This window comes from Malurus melanocephalus, unplaced genomic scaffold (assembly GCF_030028575.1).
Source record: "Malurus melanocephalus ecotype Western Australia unplaced genomic scaffold, MMel_1.1 scaffold_490, whole genome shotgun sequence".
NCBI lineage: Eukaryota > Metazoa > Chordata > Aves > Passeriformes > Maluridae > Malurus > Malurus melanocephalus.
In genome coordinates, this window is record NW_026623722.1 from 481,560 (window position 1) to 504,241 (window position 22,682).

Below are 22,682 nucleotides of genomic sequence, written 5' to 3' on the forward strand. Positions count from 1 at the left end.
AGCAAAGGYGGGTGGGTTARGAGGAGAAATCCCCCTCACMTCCAGCGCTGCAMTAAACAAACACCTGCTCTAYAGWCACAGGTCTRYGGAGTTTTATTTCCAGGCATTTTTCGGGCAATCCCCCTTGCACAAGCGGCGGAGGTTCGGGTGCTTTGGCCCGGCCGGTCCCTCCCCGGCACATGGTACGCGCCAGCGCCCCCCGCGCGGCGGCAGTGGTGCGGCCCGGCGGCGGCGAGCGCGGTGAGGGAACGGGAGAGGGAACGGGTGAGGGAACGGGTGAGGGAACGGGAGAGGGAACGGGAGAGGGAACGGGAGAGGGCCGCGGGGGCTCGGGGGAGCGGCCGGCCCGGCGCTGGGGCACGGGGGGCGCTTGTTATTAATATTCTTTTAACAATAACAACATCCGGCGCGGCGCTGAGGGTGGAGCGGGCACCGGGAGAAGCCGCGCGGTGCTGAGGGTGCAGCGGGCAGTTGTGAGGGATGCGCGGGGCCTCGGGCAGGAGCGGCCCGGAGCGGCTGCGGGAGCGCTCGGGGCCGGACGGGCCTGCAGCCTCTGCTCCGGTGCCGGCTGCAGGAAAACATCCGCCTCCTGCCTGCCCTTTCTGTCTGTACTGAAAGCACCCCCGCCACTTAATGACCAGTGGTTTAAATAGTGCAATGCGTCCTTATGCGCTTCTCAGATGGTCCTTATGCGCTTCTCAAATGGTCCTTATGCGCTTCTCAAATGCCTTTTCAAACGTTTTGTTCCCATGAGGACAGTTGAGTAGTAGAACAGGTAACCCACAGAGGCCGGGTGGGCTCCATGTCTGGAGGTTTTAAAGAACAGATTGACAAAGCAGCCTGGAGCCTGCAGACCCTGCTTTGATCTCTTGATGCCCCTAAAGACCTGGTTTAGCCTAGGATCCTGTGTGTTTTCTTCTAGAAAGCTTTGTCTATGTGTAGAGTATCTTTTATGATCCTTTACCTCATTTCCACCACTAATGCAAAGCAGCGATTCATTTTTTGTAAGTGCAGGATGGTGAACATTTGCTGTGCATTAATCTGCAAAAGTGCTACCTCTCACAGCCCCAGATTCCTTCGCAAACCATTCAAAACCTGCCTACACTGCTCTCTTCCTGACTCTTCCTGATTAACTCAAAGTTCAATCTAGGCATTCAGTAATTTCATTTAATTCTTTACAGCCTACTAAGTTTYCTGTAATGAGAATGGTAGTGGTCAGCAGTCATACCGTTGCCCTCTTTCCTGAAAGATTTTGTGAACAATCCAACATKAGTAAAAGTTTGGGTTTGCTCATTTTCAAAACACACATTCAGAAATTCAAATGAGGGATAGATAAATCAACCAGTTAACCCTTGTATCCATTTCCTATAGAAGATCTATGTAGAAGTCATATTAAATAATGAAATTTAGAGCACCCCTTTGTTCTGTACATACAGGTCTCTGCAAGTGTGCTAGCAAGCAGGATCACAGGTAACTTCAGACATTAGCTCACTTCCTTATTGCTGTKCTAACACTTGGTGGTGAGAGGGTGCTGTTGGCAGTGAGGGTGAACATCTTATCTAAGCTGGCTGAGGTTTTTTTTCTTAATCCCTCAATTGTTTTACAATACCCTAAGTGTGTAAAAAGTTACAGTGGTCCTGCACTTTAGATCCAACAAGAGCTTTACAAGAACTCAGAATTGTTGAAATCAGTTCCCTACCCTGGAAATGTGATACTGTCCTCTATGGTCTTGGAAATACATCAAATCATAACTCAGATCTTCTTGGTTTCCATAGAACACAATGACATTCTAATTTGTTCATGTTATTTTGCATGTTGTATTTTGCATAGGGCTTTTTCACAAGGGCTTCTGAATATCCCAGTCAAATGAGTTTTGGCAAATAAAATTTTCCTTTCTTTTACAGWATTCTGTGTTTCTGATGATCCTCACTAATTGACTATGATGCCAGGCATTTTTAAAGCTTTTTTTAAGTGAATATGACAGCCATTCTCATGTCATATTTTGAAATAGCACAATTGACTATATCAGATTTTAAAAAAATAGTAAATCTGTTATAGTAAAAATTACAATATTTGAAGGGACCTCATTATTCTTAAGCCAGTTTTGTTAAACAGCAGAATTACACATTGAAGTAAAAGTAAGTCATGGTTATTTTTTGCAGTTTGTATTTTGGAAATATTTGACATCTCAAACAATTTTGACGTTTTGCTTTGCTGTAGCTTCTACTTGAGCTGAAGCATTAATGAAGAAAGCCYTGGTCCTTCAGAGATTTACTTATTCTGATTAGATCCACTTAACTCAGTAGAACTACTCCAAGTGCTCAGACACAGGCATGGTGGAGGAGAGACTTTAGTTTGCAGTCACTTTTTCAGGACATGGAAAGGTCAGCACACAAAACAACTGTGACTTACCTACACTTTCATGGTTACTGGGAGAAATCCCTTCCTCTGTGGTGGGGCTTGGGACAGCATTTCTCAAGTCACAAAGTGTATGGAAAAACCATCAGCCTTGAGGCAACTGGCTTTGCCCTAGAGGTGTGAAATAATACTGAAGAACAAGTTGTCAGTTAACAAYTTCTGTTAGTAACATAAGCTTGCATATAGGAAATAATGTCTTATTCTATTAGTTTATGATGTAGTAACATAAGAAGAGCTTAGAAGCAGAAAAAAAAAACCCAACCTAAAAGCAAAGATCCACTTTGTAGAGATAAAGGATTTACCTCTAGAAAATACTTAACCTTACCTGGCAACTAGAAAGRGGATCTACCACTAAAGTTCCATAAACAAACCACATATTTTCTTCGAGGATGGGCTATAAGGAAGATTCTAGGGATCTTGTACAGCTGTGCAATAGGTATCTTGGTCTATTATGTAGGAGATTAAACTGCATGATCATAACAGTATTTAATCTCATAAAAAAAATCGAACAAAAAAATCCGGAACCAAAAGTAATTTAACAATGCTTAGCAGGTACTTTTTGAAGCATGCTATTCTTAGGGAGAGGTGAAAGCAGCTGTCCAAATGTTCTCATTTTCAGTTTGAGCAGTTCCAGGCATGTTACCAGCAGCAGCCATTTGCGGGAGTAGTGCAGAGATCAGCAGTTCTCCCTTTCACACTCGGTACTTCCAAAGGGCTGKTACAAAAACACGCCCCGGGAAGTTAAAGATCCACTTGACGATATCTTTGTTTGATGCTGCGGCTCCTTCAGCCCTGCAGAGCAGCTGACAGCACATGTGCTATCGGTGATAACTGGGCAGCCAGGCTGAGCAAAGGTGAGCTGAGGGCTTGGCCCTGTGGACTCCAGCACAGCCACAAATCTATTCCACAAGGACTCTCTGCTGCAGAAGACACCTGGATGCAGAAATAAGGCACTGGTTCAAGGGCAGCTGGAGCAAAGTAAGTGCTGAAGAGGCAGGTGAAGGCCTGGAAATGTTACTGCRTACTTGGTCCCTCCCCCAAAATACCAGGGTGCTTATTCAAACTCAATTAACGCACTCAGCTGGTGGAAAACACTTACATAAAGGTTCATGTGATTTTTTTCTCAATTATATAAAGAATTATTTCCAAATTAAGTTATGCTACGAACTGTTGTTGAAGCAGCACTGCGTGGTAGGTCTCTGACACATGAAAGAACTCACACGGCAAATAATGCTTGAGAAGTTAAAGCAAATACAYTCATAAGAACTAAGAAAGATATTTAAGCTGCCTTTTTTATTAATTTAGTGGGATTGTTGTCAAATGAAATTGCATGAATCATTTTTCTTGTACAGGGTGAGTGATGTGTGATGTAATAACAATGTTAGCTCCAAGAARTGTCTGACAGCTTGGAGGTTGTAGGACTGCAGACATTGATATGGACAGAGCAGTGTCTCACATCAGGTCTGGTTGCATCCATGTTACCATTCCAGTGACATATCTGTCAGAGCATTAACCTTTCAAAAAAAGTCTTTTCCCCCTGCTTTCAAGTGAAAGCTGGATTTTGCACTAATAACAAAAACCACTCTTGAGAGTAATTTCTTATACCAGCTCCATTTAAACATMAATGATTCTGACCATTAAACCATTCCTTAAATGTGTTTTCTTACAGTTGTTGTGTCTCCACAGGACTGACTTCCACGATGTTGCGAGGAGCYGCTCACAGTGCAAAAGACACATTCAATCTTCTGTTGTCAAGATCTCAGAGCTATAACCCAGCACTGAARTTTTCACCAGTGTGTCCTGACGTGGCAAACAGAAGCTTCCTAATACATTGCAATTACACAACGGACACCAAGTCARGACAGGAAAATAAAAAAACCCTTGAGAGTCTGTACAGTTTGTCAGTTGACATCACCAAGATCCGCAGACTGAAGGAATGGGTTCTTCTCCAGGATGTGGCCTATGTTAAAGAAATTGCTGGTATCTTACAAGAAATGGGAGCAGATGAGACCACTGTAGCCARCATTATAGAACGCTGCCCAGAGGCAATTCTCCACACCCCAGCAGARATAAACTCTCAAAGAGCTTTATGGCAATTAGTATGCCAGAATGACAAACAGCTGGTTAAATTAATAGGACAATTTCCAGAGTCTTTTTTTACTACTGACTATCACCAGAATCAGAAGGCAAATATACTGTTTTTTCAAGAGCTGGGACTTAAGAATAATATAATCACCAGGTTCTTGACAAGTGCACCCAATATTTTCTATAATCCTGTTGAGAAAAACAAAAATGTAATTGAGACATTACAAAGAAATTACTTAAATTTAGGGGGTTCTGAGGCAAATATGAAGATCTGGATACTGAAGCTATTGAGCCAAAATCCATTTATTTTATTAAACACYTCCACTGCAATCCAGGAGAACCTGGAATTTCTCCAAAAGAATGATTTCACTGACCAGGAAGTTCTACAGCTGCTGTCCAAACTTAAAGGTTTCATTTTTCAGCTTAATTCTAYTACAATGGAGAAGAGTATGCTTTTTTCCAAAAAGGTCTTTAAGTGCAGTGATCAAGAACTAAAACAACTAGTGCTGAAATGCCCAGCCCTTCTCTACTATTCTGTTCCAGTTTTGGAAGAAAGACTTGAAGGACTACTGAAGGAAGGAATTTCTATAGCACAGATTAGGGAAACACCAATGGTGCTGGAGTTGACAACACAAATTGTTCAGTACCGAATTAAAAAACTCTCTGCATTAGGATATGATATCAAGAGTGGGAATCTAGAAAGCTTGAATGGTACTAAAAAAGATTTTGAAGTTAGCTTTGGTAAGATACAATCAAAGAGGGAGAGACCAATTTTTAATCCTGTTGCTCCTCTACACATTGAAGACTAATTTGAATGCTGTATTTCAAGTTATGCAAAAGCAAATTAMAAAGGAAGTTGGTTCTTTGAGAAGAGATGGAACAAAAGCAATCTTAACCARACTGTGTCTTATACTGCACTTTGCCCAGGCACAACTTCATGATACAATTGTAATATTCTAATGCTTTCAAATACCATAAAAGTGATGGTTATGATAAAGGTTGCTTTGTTCTARGAGTACCCTCAGATGTTACATTTGCATACCCAGTAGGGCATTAACTGCCTTAGATTTTCAGCTCTCACTGCATAGTCCAGTCTGTAGTAGTGATTAGCACAATTTTTTTTCTGAGGAAGACAAAAGGATTATTTTTTCAACGGTGTTCATCATTCCACTGGTCCACTGTCTTCAGAAAACTCTCTTGKAGTTCTTTTCCCACTGTAGCTCCTGGACCTGACCTGAAACAGAGTTGATTTCTTGGATAGGAAAGCCCTGTCCTGAGAACAGGGGTGGGACATAATTTTTGTTTAATTCMGTGACTGCTACGGTGAGGCCCTAGTTAGTATGTTTGTATACAAATCATAAAGCAAAGAAACAACAAGATTACAGCCTTTCTTACAACATTTCTGAGACTTCAAAATGAACTTATTTTTCAAAAGGCTTGGGACAGGAGGAAATACATTTATTGCTATTGTGTAGTTCTTAATTTCTTCTCTTCTAGAAGGGTTTGGGGACAAGAAACATTAGGGAGAGACTCAAATCTCAAATGATGYTAGGAGAAAAGAGAAAGTCATGCTTTTCTATTAGGTGTAACAAAAGTCTACTCTGAAGTACTGGTGATTAAAAATGTCTACCAGATTTGCAAGCAGCTGCCACAGTTTCTAAATATAGGGGTGGCACTGCTTCTCAGATAACACCATCTGATAATTGGCAACAAGTGTTGGCTCTCAAAATAGTAACTATCAGCATTTAAGTTCTCAGGGGATTTGATTTCTTCTGCCTTATGGGCTGTGAATGATAATATAAAATAGTAGCATCGTTGACAATCATCTCAATAGAATTAGGATCATCAGTAATTTTATTTCTCAGACATTCCTAAGTAGCTATTGCACACACATTCCCTCTTGACAGCYGAATAAAAACCAGCTACACCACTCTCAATCCAGGCATTCTTCAAGGTCATTTTGAACACACGTTTTGGCASCTAGTCATTTTTGAATGTAGCACCAGCATGAAAAAATGTCTGGCTGTGGTACTAAGCTGTATCTATGCTGTTTCAAAACACATTGTATTAAAAATTCACAGGAATTTTGCCTTTCTCACTTTCGAAGTGTCATTTCTGCTCAGCTATTAAACAGACCATAATACTATCTATTAAACAGACCACAATATTATCTGAATTCAAAAGCTTCCTTCCCCTCAGACACAAGGGGCATTTCAGCTCTCCAAAGCTCTTCCTATCACAATCTAACTGAGCCAGAGAYCTGAGTGGTGGCTTAACAGGAAAAGGAAACCAAGACATAAAACAGTGTTTTCCCTGAATATTTAGTTCTAGCATTTCTACAGGTAGCTGTTTTTACAAAGTTCTAGAAACAGCTTATTCCCATCACTTAGATTATCTCCAGTGGCAACAGAACAGGAAAAAGATGTATTTCCTTAATTGAGTCACAGCCTGAATTATCACTAACTCATTTTGCATTCTGAATGTTTCAATTCTCTTCCCCCTTTCAAAATAAAAGCATKAGCAGAAATGCATTTTCTCTACTACCAGATGAAAATTCAGTCAATCCTTCATAACTCTRTGTTTGGGACATAGAGTTTCTCTCTTCTTCACAAGATTAATTTACAACAGAGCCTCAGGAAAGCTCCCAATCACCAAAACACTGTTGCTGAAATCTGTGGCCAGCCTGTGTTTAAGCCTTTGATTACACAGTGAGCAGTCAGGCATACAAGTTGCCCTCATAAACCTTTCCCTTTTTGAAACAGGGACTGGGAAAATAAAAGTGAAATAAAGTCACCACAAAAACAACCCCACATCTCCTGAAAATTTCAGTTCCATACTCMCTTCAGCTCACTGTGATTCTAAAAGTGGGTATGTCCAAGCATCACTCATCAGGGGAAAGGAGAATGAGAGCAAAGGATTTTGTGCTGTGTCTGTGCACAGCTTAAACACTGAAGTTACAGTTTTTGTTAAGACCTGGTTGATGCCAAGTAGACCCAGATTAAAGACACCATGGACATCATACTGTGGGAAGATTTACACCTAAGTATGCCTATCTCCACAAAACTAAGGAAGCTTCCAAATGTCTGAAACAGCAACAATTTAATGTTTCACAGGTGCCAGGACAGAATTGGAACAAGTTTTTAAGATGAAGCAAGTTTCATAAGTGCAARGAGAACACACAGGATATAGGACAAAGCTCTTTGAAAACTAGAACCATATGCTGTGTAAAAGCATTTCAGTTACAAAACTCAAAGCAATAGCTACAGGATATGTYAAGAACAAAACATCATGAAGAGCTGGCAACTCTTCACATATCTAACATTGCTTATCTAAGACCACACTTGTTTTGCTGCAAGTTTTATAGTTTAAAAATTAAAGAATATCATTTAAAAATGGGTATGACCGGTTCAACATTCCCGTTTTTAGAACAACTCTTAGAAAGGGTTTGGTTGAATGTCACAAATTATCACTGTGCTCCAAACACAAGAGGTGACTCTTAAGAGTTCAGTGGCAGCACTTGGGGGATATGGCTATGTTGGAAATAGCAGGGGAGCARACCATCCTAAACTATATGCTGCAGCTAGATTGCCTCTGATATCCCAGGCTAACTCATTTCTAGAGCTAACTGGTACCTCTACACCATTCTATATTCTAAATATAGCAAGTTGCTTTTGACTATAAAACRAAGTTAAAGTCTTCCATTTGTTGCATAAACTTACCTCATTACATCCTTGCAGATCAGAAYGAAGCAGCTGGTGCATCTAACAGAAGGAGCAGACACCATTTTTTGGGATTTTGTTCTCCCCACCACCCCAAATTCCCATGCTCACAAGTACTGAGCTTCCAATATATACAATTACTGATATAAAAYAAAGTTGCTACAGAGTGCAGTTGAATGGCTCAGAGAGAATGGGTGACTACAGTAYCATAATTTAGACATGGTGTACTTTCAGCACCCCTGAACAGAGGACTAAGTTTGACAAGTGATATGTTTTGATTTTTTCATTTTTAAAAAGTCCCCCCATATWTATCCTTCTAGCACAACCACAGCCACTGAAAAAGTAATTGGACAAGCTCTCCAGAAGAACACAAGTTTTTAGAAAATACTGCATACAAAACATGAATAGATGCCTTTCATGGACTTCCAAAGGAGTTACTTATTTGCAAAATCAGTACACAAATAAAAGATCACAAACATTTTAAGGCAACGTCATGCTGTGCCATTACAAATGCATTTTGCCTCACATGCTGCAGAGGATGTACAGGTGTTCCCATCTGAGGTATCAACATTTGTAATCTGTCAGTATACAAAGTACTTGAATGATGTTTGTTTGTTTTCAAAGGCCTCATCTACCATTTTTGGTTTGTTTTAAATAGAAGTATTGCATTTTACTAAAAAAAAATCATGAGAGATGTAGTGAAAAATTCCTTCCATTTGCCTAAACAGAGCAAAAAGCTAACCTGGTGTATCATGGAGTTGAAAGAACAGCTCTGCTGGTTCTTCAGTGGTTTCCAGCTACACAGAAGAATTTCTAGCAAGTTACTTGTGCTAGGTGACCACAAACACCAGCCCAGTTTCCATTAGGCCCTCATTTTTCTAGTGTCTAKAAGAAGTTTATTAGAAGCAAGTTCTCACTTGCAGGAGACAGATGCGTAGTATTAAATACACCTGAGATGGAGCAATCACGTTTTCAGAAAAAAAATTGAACAAGTTTCAGATACCAGCATTTGTAAAGAGCCTGAGGCTCATTCTGTGAACTGCACTGAAACGACAGGACAGTTCTTTACACAGCTTCACCTAGTAAAAAGAGATTTTCTTCTAATAAGGCATTGAGTTAGTTTACTCTTTATGAACCCTTCTACCACGCTGTTTAACCTTTTTCACTTCTACCTACCATTCTCATTTACTAATTTCTGCACACCTCCAGTTCTATTTGCTCCAGTCTTCACTGGCAGAATGCAGTCAGGGATAGTTACAGGCTGCCTGCAAATACAGGTTCACAACCAAGACTGGGTACATCCAACAATGCTTCACACAGCTGAAGGATTCTTAGCAGGAGGATGTGGAAACCACTGAGAACAGTAATTGGCATCTTGTCGTATCCATGGCATCAGAGACTACCCAGCTTCTACATTCACATTTTAGTCCAAAACTGCAGAAGATTTACAGTAAATGAATATTCAAATATTATTCCTTCAGATACACTTACTCACTTCTATAGTTATCAAGTGTAACATTTCACCAGATACAAAGCTTCAATCTAGGCTCTTAATAAATCCTCATAGGCTGTGCCAGCCAAGCTTCTTCTGTCCTTTTCAGATGAAAWCGAGTTACTTGCACAACTCGTTAGAACATTAAGTGTCTAAGACACATGGCTTCTCATGGTCCCAATCTTAGCAGATATTAATGCCACTGGCAGAATATTCTGGAGAATCGAGTGAATCTCAGTTTTCATTTTAGTCAGACTTGTCCTTTTTTTTTCCTGTTAAAGGCACTTTACTTGCAACAGCAGATCCTACAGCTGTAACGCCTCCAGCTACAGCAGAAACRCTTCCTTTGACCAGCCCCACTCCCACGGAAGGCACAGATGTCACTGCTGTTTTGGTGATTTCCAAGCTCTTCCCTCCAATCCAAGCAACACCCCCGATCGTGGCACCAACAGCTCCCTTTGTGACACTGAAGAGGCCACCAGTCACACGAGAAAGCATGCCAGCCTGCTGCTGTGGGTGATCTTTGAGTGACCCTAGGGAGAGAAAAACAACAAGCAAATCAATGTCAGCACTGGCATTTAAGCATTCTCAAGAAAAGCCTTACTCATATTTTCTTTTCTCACTTAACAGCCACTGCACTCAGTGCATACTTACCTTGCAGGCTGCTTTTCTTGGATGCTCATGCAAGACCTAGCTCCAAGTAACAAACAACAGGGAAACCAAGAAAAGAGCAAGTGGAACCACAGTGGGCAAAGCTAGGGAAGAACAAATACGAAATAAAGAGCTGAGGGAATTGGGAGCAGAAATAACATGCTTGGAGGAGGATGAGTGTAGGAGGCAGCAGAAAAGAAAAATCAGCTCTAGATGCACTGGAGAGCTCTGTCCAGCTCTGCCAACACACTGATTTTCCACTGCAACACACCTTAGGAGAACCAGCAGAACAGGTCTGTCCCCAACACCCTGACTGCATGTGACAATTTGCATCCAGAGGACAGCTTCCAAGTGACATCCCAGCACTTGTCTGCTACAAGCTGAAAACTAAGGTGAACAACTTTCCAGGCAGTGCCAGTGAGTGATAATGTCAGGACAGACCCAGGACTCAATTCATTAAAAAACTGTAAAGTTCAGAGTTCCTATGTGCATGCCTGGAATAATTCAAACAGAAGATGCCACCTAAATGAGAGAATTTCCTACAGGCTTGACAAAAATGAAAAAAAAAGGATACAGAGGAATAATGAAGCTCAAAGGAGTAGAAAATACCATAAGTACTTCCAGCTTACATTAGTCTCTTATTTAAGAAATTGAATAAATAATCAAATGGGTAATGGAAASTGAAAACATAAATCACAGCCTTTTACAGAAGGCCATGTAATACCCTTGCTGGTTTATTCTAGGCCAGCAGCTTTCAACRTGGACATCTCCAGCAAAAATGCAATGCCAACACAAATACACAGAGACAGGAATTTCTATTTGCATACAGAAAGCCCTTAAAGCATCACACTCAGAAAGGAGTATGCAGAGCTTGCTATAAAACCCAATGTCTAGGGATCATTTSTTAGAGGATTCTTGTGACCAGACTTACAGAGCTTGTAACAAATTTGGTCAGAAACTGTTTCACTTCTAGTTCACWGATTCACTATCATCAATCAGGGTGAAGTAGGTGTAAGATTTTATCCCACTGATTTTTAAGAATCGATTTCAGTGAATCAGAACTGATACTAGCAAGAAATGATCCATCATAACTAACTTCAAAAAYAGTATGAGAAACAAACAAAAGTCATCTCTATGTGTTTTTCTTTACATTACTTCAGGTAGCCAGTCCTTTGACAACATTTATTTCACAAATGTAAATACAGAATGTGACAGTGTACAAATAACTTCTGGCAATGGCTGCCATGTTCCATTTCCATCCTGTTTGCACTGTCCATGAGGTCCAGTAAATACCAGAGCTGCAAAGTTTTATTGCCAGGTGATTTCTGTTCTAGGATACACATCCCTGGTCTCTTTTTTCTAACGAGTATCTTTCTAAAGAGTACCAGATCATGCCTAAATCTGAGATTGGCTCAGTCACTGAGAAATGGTGCTGGTAACACCAAGATTGTGGGCTGATTCCCATATGGGCYCTYCACTTAAAGASTTGGGCTCSATGATCCTTGTGGGTGCTTTCCAACTAAGAATATTCTGTGATTTATGGAGCACTGAGAAAATGACACTATTTCCCTGTCCAGGAGCTGGCTCTACCAGGTTACCTTGCAGCCAGCTTCCTGCTGAAAGGAATCCAACAACCAACAAGAGTTTGAAAGAACTTAGGTTGCAAAGGTTGGTGCCACTTGCAAGGCAGAAAATACAGCATTAGAACAGCACCACTCATAAAAAGCAGGAGCACAAAAGCTTCTTCCACACATTCTTTAAAGCCTTTGGGCACCAATCTTGTTGAGTGTGATTTGAACAAGSTACAACAATTTCTGTCTTTAGGAAAAACTGCAAATTGGTTTTGGAATTGAGCCTTCCCTCTAAGGAGTATTTTGGCAGCCYATTCAGAGAGAAGAACTTGCCAGCATTTAACTGGTCCCCTTCCATCCACATTTGGCCATYTCTCTATGAGGGTGTAAGTGTATCACATATGAAGGCCTCACACAACATTCAAAATGGGGTTGTTCTTCACGGGTTTTCCAACATTTTAACTAAACTCTTAAGGCTTGAAGAGTGCATGTGAACCACAATCAAAAGGAAAAAGCCTCTTCAAGCATGGAATTTACATTAAGGTGAGTTGTGCTTCATTCTAACTACACCAACTTTCTTCATCTATTTAGACTTCATATTCAAACTGGTTATTKTCATACTTAAAGAAACTGTGCAAAAGAAAGTAAGTCTTAGCTGCCCACAAATTTTAAATAAAACTTTGGAATAACCAGTGATGATCARATTCTCCTGTTATGCTCTGTATCTGGAAAACCTAGTGAAAATTCTAGGAAAATAAAAAATGCCAAACTATTTCACTGCCTCACTCAATAAAAAATTAGTTCTAGTCTTCAGACCACTCTTCACTTTCTACACATGATGTTTAACATGTATAAAACATAATTAAAGATTAAAGGCAAAAAAACCCCAAACAAGTAAGCAAACAAGACCCAGTTTTAAAACTTAGACYTGAAGATAACACATTAAAGTGCAGTTTCTAATCTGGCATTTGCTATCAGRAATGCTTCTGGGATCTTGACACCACCAAAAGAGCAAGATTTTTTGTCCTCACACCATGCTACTGTAACAAGTTCAGGTATAACAGAGTTGAAGAATCACCGTGCCATGAAAATATATTTCTCCCTTTCCTCTCATCTTCCWGTACTTGTGTTTCCTAATAGTAGTAAGAATAGAGTGAGCTATTCCACTCCAACCCTTTCTGCTGAAGTTAGTGGATAATACTGATGTTCAAATGAAATAAATTGTTTGGTTATAAAACATACAATAGCTGAGGTGAGAAAAAACCCAAACCAACAAACAAACAGAGCTTTAAAGGGCCATTATAAACTGAAGAGAGGTGAAAAGAGAGGAATCATGACTCACTGACACATTTGGTTTTAAAGCAAGARCAGACAGAACACAGACATACCTACTGCTCCAGTATGTTCCAGTCACATTRTGCAAACAGGACTCTGCTCAATCCTACCAATCCACAGCCTGGAAGGAACTCTGCTCATTTGCAACTGCATTTCCTCTGCAGATCTAATAACCAATTTAGGATTCATTTGGTTCAGGAGACCATKATGTTGCTGCATTAACCAAGTCAAGTGCGTGTTTGTTTTTCAGGATATAATTAACTGTGGTTCTAACCGTTTACAATCTCATGGTTTCAGAAAAACAGTCCCCAGAAGTGATAATGAAGTTTTATGTATTTTTAAACACATCTTGTTAAAAAGTCACATGCACTATGAACACAGCAACGTGTCCAAAAATGAAGCTAGGTTCTTTCCATCTCACATAATGAAGAGCAAAAATAAATACCCATTAGAACAACTCGTATCGCTGGAAACTAATCTGCAAATTAAGTCCTACAGTATCTRCCCATCTTCTGTATAATTTATAGGTACAGTTGTTTACTGAGTTCTATTCAGTGGCCTTTTTGTAATGAGGATAATGCTGAAGTGAACAATAACCCAGGCCTATCTCATCCCAGGGCAGGTTTGTTTACTGTTACATAAAAGAAAGTTGAAGTGTTTGGCTTACAGATCCATTTTTTAAAGCWAGAACTGAACTCCTGATTCATTTGCTTCATACCATGAAAACTAATACATACCTTCTGGTGGTTCATCATGAAGGTATGATGGGACTTCCTGTTGATTTTTGTCCATTTGATTCATTATTGCCTAAAAAAAGAAATTCACATTTGCTAKACATCTTTTCTGTCAAAGCATAAATGTAATCCATGAATCCAAAATTCAAGCAGTTTAAGTTCCACAAGGATAACTTCTTTTTCATTATTAGCTAAGTTAGCAGCTCCTGTCAAACTGCTCCTATTTTTATTATCAGACTGTGCTTTTGTATTCTTCAACCAGATTCAATATTGGAAAAAGGAGCTCTCCACTACAATGGAGTGGACAATGAGTATGAAAACCAAACAGCTGCTGCCATACARCAGCTTATGTGTAAGTACTGGAAAAAAAAAAGCCCAGTGATCATAGAGGTGGTGGCCACAAGAGAAACAATAGCAGCATGCCTGTGAGATCTGCTGGCACCTGCAAAGCTGTTTAAAAAAAAACAAGTCCTTGCAGCATAAGTTGAACAAATGCCATGAAAACAAGATGGAAGAACAGCAACAGAAACACAGGATTTATCTTGTCACAGAACTGCACAAACAGTGTGGTGATAGCAGCAGAATTAGGCTGCTTTAACTCTGCACAAACTCTCCAATGAAAACACTTCAGAAAAGACTTCTTTACAGTAGAAGCTGTTTCCCAGAGCAGTTCCAGAGCTGCAGTCAGGGTTAGAAGCATGGGAGAAAGCTCAWATCAGCAGCTCTGCTTACAGAATTTTTCTTCTGGAGGGGAAGAAAGGAATAATCAGTCCAGGTTTCCTTCCTGCTTTCCTCCCCCGCCAAATCATGCCTTGCTATTAAGTCCTCCTCCTCTCCTGAGTCCTCCTGCTAATCTTGCTTTCCCTCCTCAGCAGGTACCAAGGTCAGAATAAGGAAAAATAAGTCACATTACACCAGTCAGCATCCTTCTCTCTCTGCCTGTGACCTCTTAGTTCYCTTCCCTCTGCATAAGTCTTTAAATCATTTCATTTCTTCCAGGAGTCAACTGCCCCTCTTGCTATGCCCAGGTAACTCTGAGTGAGAAARCAATGGCTGGGATGTGAAGAAGGAATGAGGAGGCAGAAACAGGTAGGAAGRCTCATCTGGAAAACAAGAGCTAAAACCCTCACAGTATTATTATGAAGTCAAAGCATCACGGTAAAAACTGGCACCCACATGCTAAATCATAGATCTCTGGRTGAGAAGCAAGCCTAAATTGAATATTCAAGAGTCCTCCCAATCTGCACTAAAGGTATCAGTGCAAGGCTCAAAAAACACAAATACCTTTACACAAGAAGCTGAASAGGAAAGCAAGCAAAAATACCTACTAAAAGATGGCAAATTTGATGGAAATGCTGAACAAACACCACTCAAAAGCCAGAAATGCAAATGTGGAAGCTAAAGCATAGAAAAGTACCATATGATATCCCAAGCTGAGAGGAACCCACAAGGATCATCAAAGCCCTGCACAGGGCAGCACCAAGAATTCCAGCACACACCCGAGAGCGKTGTCCAAACACTTCTTGTGCTGTGACCACTTTGCTGGGGGACTTGTTCCAGTGCCCAATCACACCCTGGCTGAGCCTTTTTTGAATATTCATCCTAAACTGCCCCTGRCATAGCTTTATGCCATTCCCTTGGGTCCTGTCAAGGTCACCAGAGAGAACCRTGTCTGCCCCTCTGCTTCCACCCGTGACAAAGTTGCAGAGTTGGAACACATCAAGCTGAGGGCTAAAGGACAATTTTAGAAAGTACCACTATACTCCTTGCTATTTTATTTAATCACAAATAAGGAAAAATAAATTTTAAGAAGAACCTGATCAATCAGGTCTGAGAAAGGATCTGATTCAGATACTACTTTGCATTCATCTAATGCAAACTGGAAGAAATACAAGATTATCACCCTCACTATGTGAAGTTCCATGTAGGTTTGTTGCTTTTTTTCCAACTTGAAATAATATAAAGCACTGTAAGAAAGAGTAGACAGAAGAAACGGAGAGGCCTGACATTATTCAATCAAAATATCTGTGCCCAGATGAAAGAAGTATGTTCCTAATTRACATGTGGCCATTTTGGTCATGGAGATGATTACTGCACCAGGAATGTGGAAGGAGTTTAACCACTGMCTTAGGGAAGTCCTAAAAAGAGTATAATAAAAATCAGAATYTAGCAAGTTTTAATTCAAATGAAGRAATGAAACAATGATCAAAACAGTTTTAAAGGAGAATGAAGAYAGAAAATGAATAAAACCAGAGGTAAGTTATATTTTATAAAGGACTATCTCCACCAATATATTTGTACCTAGCCAGCATGTAACTCCTTAAAGAACACCAGATGAAATTTCTTGTTTGAGCTCCCAAAATGTATCTGTCAACAATTCCACACAAGAGATCCAGAAAAGTTATCTAATCTTAAGAAGACAGAGAAAACACTGTCAGAGATTATCACTAAGTTTAGAGGGGAGTTGGAGTAAATTACCAGTTTTGGAATAGGTAGACTTCACACAAGGTTTAATATCTTGTGCTATTAGGAAGGTATTGGATAGAGCAACACTGAGAGCAGATAGAGCACAGATAAAACCCCTAGAATCTGTTATTCATGACATAATACCAATATTTAATTAAGGTAAGACTTGTCCAATGGAAAGTGTAGGACTGGCAGACAACACAGGTARGAGATGCTTTCATAACTCTCCACAATCTAATTTAGACTGCTACATTTGGTTTCAGTTCCTGCAAAGCTAAATGAGCAAAGCAATGCATTGGTGGGGGAACTTCACAATAGAATTTCTAGTCTGTTAGAAATCCTGTAACAAAAAAAAACAAACAACCAGCACATATAAAATCACAGCACTATATACAAAAAGTGGTTAAGATTAGGCATTCCCTCCCATTACCTTCCCTAGAACTTCAAAGTTACAGAATTCKTGACCCCAAGCTTCTCCTTATAAGTTAGGAGCAAGAAGTTAGACAGGAATATTACACAACACATATCATTCCAATGCAGTGGTTTAATACAACTGCAACTGAAATACCTCACTCACAACTCCACAGACTCCAGTGGTCTATCTCCTGCAGCCCAGGCMCTGGCAACCTGCTATTATCAGAGCCCAGAAATCATCAGAGAACTGCACACTCCTGACAACAGCAGCTAAGGCAAGTAAGTCACTGTTGGTAGGACTGAATTTGTTCCACACAGAAAGGAGCCTTCAGGGTTTGCAGACCAGGAAGTTGGAAATTACTGTMTCATGAGGGGTTCTACAGGTGCCTGGAAGCACTCCAGGGATGCTAGGTGGATGGCTGCACTGGATGATTGTGAAAATCTCTTCCAACCTTGATGATTCTGTGATGCTGCARGAGATGTGCCCAACCAGCCTGTACCAGGTTTTACTCACTGCTCTATGGTATCAGTGCAAATGAAAACAGAATCACATCTGTTCTGAGTCAGAATAAGAGCCTGACCTGAAACACAACTTGGCACACRAGACCTCACAAAGCACAATTCAGGTCCTTCTGTTTTTCTCTCTAGGGAATCACAGAATGAAGACCAACATCCAACAAAGGACTTCTACAGAAAATTTTCAAATACCTACTTTACAGTCTGCATTATCCTTCCTTGTATCCAATTTAACACGTCAGGAGWTTTGACAGACTCTGCAAACTGATCCAAAAATCCTGTGTGCAAAACAGGGCGCAGCGTATCTGGTGAACAGGATATGCACAGGAGTGTGGTTTAAACCTGGCTCCATTCCAGCCATTTAAGATGAGTATTTCTATTGACTGGAGGTCAAAGGCCTGGAATAACTGCTTGGTGGCAGATGACTTCATCCACTCCTCAGAGCAAGAAGGCAGGAATGTAACTTTAATCTTCAAAAATCAGAGACAGAAAGACAGAAACCACTCACTACACCTTACATAATGCCATGAAGGTGAAAGCACTCAATGCCTCCTTTGTCTATCAAGATCTTGAGTGTCCCACTTTGCACCAGAGTCCCCTGGTCACCAGACTGCAGCAGATCCTAAGGGAGGATCCTGTTCACACTTCCCACTGAAGATTCGTCCCCASAAGGAAGAAAACAAAATTTGTGAGACCCAATAAAGATCATAACTCAGCTAAAACMTAAGGCACTGATGTGGAGATGCAAATATAAGACTTCTGAGCAGAGTTAGGTCATTCAAACACGGTGTAAGTTAAGGAACTTTGGAAACTTGGAAGCTGCAGATTCAAAGTCCCTGCTATGCAYGGAATCATTAGTCACAATGACGACCAGTGCTGTGGGTGTATGCAACAACGCAAAGACTTATCAGAAATCTGAACTTTGGAACTCTTCTGATACGTTTTTCAGAATCTTCTTCAAAGTACATTTAGACTGGCTAAAAAAAGGGAAAGAAGAATGCAAGCAAAGAGATCTTTGGCATTTTTATCCTGTGATGGCAAATTCACAAGGACTTGTGTCACTGCAGAAAARCCTCCAGCTTCCTTTAACATCTTCATTCAATGATCACGTGGAGTGAGGCAGGATCTCCATGAGGCCCAGCAAAACTCATATGGAGATTCATGAAGCAGGAATCTATCCCATCACCACACACTCCAGTTTCCTTCTTCATTTGTGTTTTCTCATGTTAAGAAGTGSAAGCAAACCCAGATTGTAGAAGAGATTTCAAACAGGGATAAATGTAAAGATAAATGTGCACTTATGAAGGTACTCGCCATTCAAGAGATAAGGGATAACTTCCTCCCTTTCTTAACAATACATTAAAATAAATTACAGCCTTCATACAAAAAAATTAAAAAATAAAAACGGAAGTCAGTCAACTGATTTGAAAGAAAACACACTTYCATATTGTCAGAATATGAACTACATAGAAAGCTTAAATATTTTACACCATTGTAAAGAAAAAAGGAATTGTTTAGAAGAGGGTTTGCAATTCAAGAGCTATTTGTAACATTAACAGTGTTATAAGATCCTGAATGAAAGCACCAGGGAGCTCTAGAGGTAATGGTACAGCTACACATACATTCACAACAATGCTGATTAAAATAAAACTTACTCACCAAATAGACTCTTTTGTGAGGATTTCTAGTTAGTTGTTTCCCCAGAAGTACTCTGCATAGACCTATGAGAAAGGCAGAAAGTTAATGACACCTTATGGAACAGTGACTGTCACGTATTTGCCACGGGTGTATGGTGGGAATCAAAAATATAAATCCCCACAGYACAGAAGAAGCACACTTGGTATGGCACACTTAAGATGCCGAAGTTTTATGAGATTTACCTCATCAAAACACCAACTCTTCTGGGCAATGGAGATCATTTTACTTGYTCCAGGTGCTGCCACGAGGATTGCTATGAAGCATGGCAATCCAAGTGAAGACACAAATCCTCCTCAATGAGCCTGCAGCTCTTGAACAGTAATTTGTGTAAAGTTTTAGCCTCCTGTTGAGAAGAGGGCTCTACCATCACAGACAGCTTCAGTGGATGCTCTTGGTGTTTTTCTGACTTTACAAACAAAAAAAAACCCTTCTGTCTCAGCACAGCAAACCTGGCCCAAGCAGCAGCCAGTGAAAACTGTTTCAATGCCACTACTCAGATATTTGTGGGCAGCAACGAAAAAACTCAAAAGATGGGGCCAATTTCAGCTGGCCAATAATGCTGCTTCAGACAGCAGCAGCAGACAGAGCTGGAACTATTCACCTGACAGAGCTGCAAGCAAACCCACCACAAAAGTTATGTTCCTTCTGGCTACCAGCAGTTAGAAAGGTGGCTACAGAGCTGATGGAAAACAAACAACCCTTGCCACATGCACAGCTCTTCTTCCTCTCTTTCAGCAGCTGCAGCAGATTTCTGAATAAACCCGATGTGTTTACACTGAAAAAAAAATTTTTAGGTATGGTAGTGTAAGAAATACACTTTTGGAAGAGCAAGAGCGCTCTACTCTCCAAATTAAACAAGGAAATAAGCATGAGCCAAAAAAAGGTAATCCCACCCAAGGCTGCTCTTCAAGGTACTGCTTCAAGCTGCACAAGTGACCCCTCACCATCAGCTTTGTGGCCTTGTGCCCCTTGGATTAGGGCTTGGAAGGTTTTACAGGTAATTCTGTTCAGTGTTTTCAGTTCTCTCAGACACAACCCCTCAGAGCGCAGCCAACAAAGAAATGTGTTTTACAGTTTGTKAATGCAAGGGGAGAGAGCTGACTGAGCTTTAGCAAGAGGAGTCAATGCTAACAGTGCTAAAGCAGAAAAGCAAATCCAGGCATGTAGAAAGCATGTAGCTAAACAGCAAGAGCATAGCTAGCATTTCAACAAGCCCTCTGTTTAAAAGCCAARTTTCAAAATTCAGATTTAAATACAAAGCAAGACTGGCTTGGAAGCAAGCATGCCCACTTCAGATGAAAAAAAAAGACTGCATTKTCAAGGAAAGACTCCAAGAAGTTGATCAGAAGCTTCCAGATGTGGGGCACGGCTTAATTCTAAGCCTATAGCAGGATGGGCTACAACTTTCCTCAAARCAAGTTGCCATGTGATGTACATAACAGGCTCACACTGTGCAGGGTACTGAACACAGCCAGGAAGGTCATGCAACATATCTGCATTAAAAACCAAACACACAGCATGATTAAAAGCAACAAAAACCTCCTTAACTCTGCCCAGGGCATTACTATATCACATACTATGGATGGAGAATCCACCATTTCTCCATGCTTGTCAACTGAAAGAKAGACCAGGGTCCAGAAGAGGCTCCAGGGAACAGCTGATGTTGGCAATCAAGTTTCCTCTGATGCAAGGATTTACAAGATACAAAATCAAAGGCGGCAAGAAGCACAATTCCCCTTTTCTAGTTCTCCAAAATTGGTTCCTAGGAAGTACATGGTACATTCCAGTAAAGTGCACAACACAGCTTTAGAAGCACCATGAAAACAGTTCTGTCATCCTCTGCCTCCTGCCAGCTCACTTTTCAGAAGAAGAGCTTTCCCTATTCCTTTTAACACTTTCTTAATGCCAGAGCTSCAGATCAGTCTCAGACCTCCTTCTCCAGAAGGCCCTCAAAGAMAAAACCTGATTGTGCCTAACAGCAAAAAAAGCAGCTTCTGAACTTSCTTGTCACCTCTGCTAATGAAATAAACAATTTTTTCCCTAGCATCTACCACTTGCTCCTACCTGATATTTAGACCCAGTCTCTTGCTGGACAAGAACTGCTTTTCAATTTGTGCTTTTGCAGTGCTGTCCATTTCTACACCGAGGAGGCAACAATAACTTTTCTGAATATTTAACCACAGTTTAACAGAAATGTTTATATCATATGCTAGATAATATTTACTGAGCAGTCTTAAAACTGATGTGCACACAAACCAGTATTTACATGCTAAATGAAGAAATGTTGTAGGTCCCCTCCAGCCATACAGGGACACGCTGCCTGAAGCAACACAAGGAGACACACTGAAACAAGCTACGAGCGCTTAATATTTGTCTTCCTTACGGACTGACATCCTGAATCAGGCTTCTCATTTTCAGCCCGACTAAACGAGCAGAAGGAAGCATTTAATTGCATTCACAGAGGCTGCCTCTGCGCTTCACACAATGACCTGTTTCTACAGGCGTATAGCTAAAACAACTTGCCTTTATTTCCAGCCACATCACATAAACGCCTAGGCTAGGTGAATGTGGAAAGTTAAGCTAGTCCGAAACAGCTCACAAAAAAAAACTTTTCCTATGCTACTCCATCAAGCTGGACTAGAGAGACGTGGATGAAGCAAAGAACACGTTACTTACAGCAAACATCCGAACACAGCAAAGTTTAAAAAGAAGAAAGCCCAAAACAAAGCTTCTTCAGGGAGAGAGAACAAGACCATCCAGGAGCGAGGCCGAGGCCAGCACGGCTCCCTCCAGGTGGGCGAGGGCCGCTCCTCCATGGGCTCCCGGCCCAGGAACGGTGATAGCGGCGGGGCAGAGCAGCCCACCGTGCCCGTGCTCCCGCATCCGAGCAGCCGCTCCACACCCCCATATGGCGGCCGAAGCCCCGCAGTCCCCGCCGCGTTCTCCCCTCGCAGCTACCGGCGTGCCCGGCCGAGCTGTGGAGGCGGCCGGGGAGCGACCCTCGGCAACGACCCCCGGCAGGGACCCCCGGGCAGGATCCCCGGCAGCGATCCCCGGGCAGCGATCCCCGGGCAGCGATCCCCGGGCAGGATCCCCGGGCAGGGACCCCCGGGCAGGGATCCCCGCGGGGCCGTGGCGGGCACCGCCGGCATCCCGGCGCAGGGCGGCGGCACTGACGTGGCAGCCAAGGCCGCGGCGGAGCCGCTACACCCGGCCCGGCCCTCCCGCCCCGCGGAGCCGCGGCAGGAAGCACAAAAGGCGGCCGGGGCTATGCCCACGCCGGGGACAGGTGGCCGCGGCTCCGCATCCCCGAGCCGGCTCTCCCGCCGGTGGCTCCGCCGAGGCGCGCCGGGTGCTCCCCCGGTTCCTCCCTCGAAGTTCCCGTTCCTCCGCGGGGAGGCAGGGAGGGGAGGTGGGGGACGCTCGGGGGGCTGCCCGGCTGGCGGCGGGGCCGGGGGCAGCGGCCGCTCATCCCTCCCTCGCTCCCTCACTCACCGCACGGCGCTCTCCACCGGCTCAGCTCGGCCCGCCCGGGCTCCGCTCAGACTTTACTCCTCCGCCCGTCCCCGCTGCCGACGTGGCG

At 42.0% G+C, this 22,682-nt stretch overlaps 2 protein-coding genes across 5 annotated transcripts; one reads left to right on the forward strand and one right to left on the reverse strand.

The window, feature by feature from the left end:
• The first annotated feature begins 220 nt into the window (after positions 1 to 220).
• MTERF2 (mitochondrial transcription termination factor 2) lies at positions 221 to 7,958 on the forward strand. Of its 2 annotated transcripts, none has more exons than XM_057381076.1 (2): positions 221 to 240; positions 4,105 to 7,958. In XM_057381076.1, the coding sequence occupies exon 2, from the start codon at positions 4,119 to 4,121 to the stop codon at positions 5,310 to 5,312; it is 1,194 nt and encodes a 397-aa protein (XP_057237059.1). In that variant the 5' UTR covers positions 221 to 240; positions 4,105 to 4,118; the 3' UTR covers positions 5,313 to 7,958. The 2 variants fall into 2 exon arrangements, with proteins under 2 accessions (XP_057237059.1, XP_057237060.1); XM_057381077.1 differs by having other exon boundaries at positions 236 to 264.
• A 622-nt stretch (positions 7,959 to 8,580) lies between these two features.
• TMEM263 (transmembrane protein 263) lies at positions 8,581 to 22,676 on the reverse strand. Of its 3 annotated transcripts, none has more exons than XM_057381078.1 (4): positions 22,595 to 22,676; positions 19,061 to 19,122; positions 14,009 to 14,078; positions 8,581 to 10,247 (listed from the first exon to the last, which is right to left on the reverse strand). In XM_057381078.1, exons 3-4 carry the CDS (start codon positions 14,070 to 14,072, stop codon positions 9,961 to 9,963), a joined length of 351 nt encoding a protein of 116 aa, XP_057237061.1. In that variant the 5' UTR covers positions 14,073 to 14,078; positions 19,061 to 19,122; positions 22,595 to 22,676; the 3' UTR covers positions 8,581 to 9,960. The 3 variants fall into 3 exon arrangements, with proteins under 3 accessions (XP_057237061.1, XP_057237062.1, XP_057237063.1); XM_057381079.1 differs by lacking the exon at positions 22,595 to 22,676 and adding an exon at positions 21,776 to 22,009; XM_057381080.1 differs by lacking the exon at positions 22,595 to 22,676 and adding an exon at positions 19,282 to 19,683.
• Positions 22,677 to 22,682: the final 6 nt, after the last annotated feature.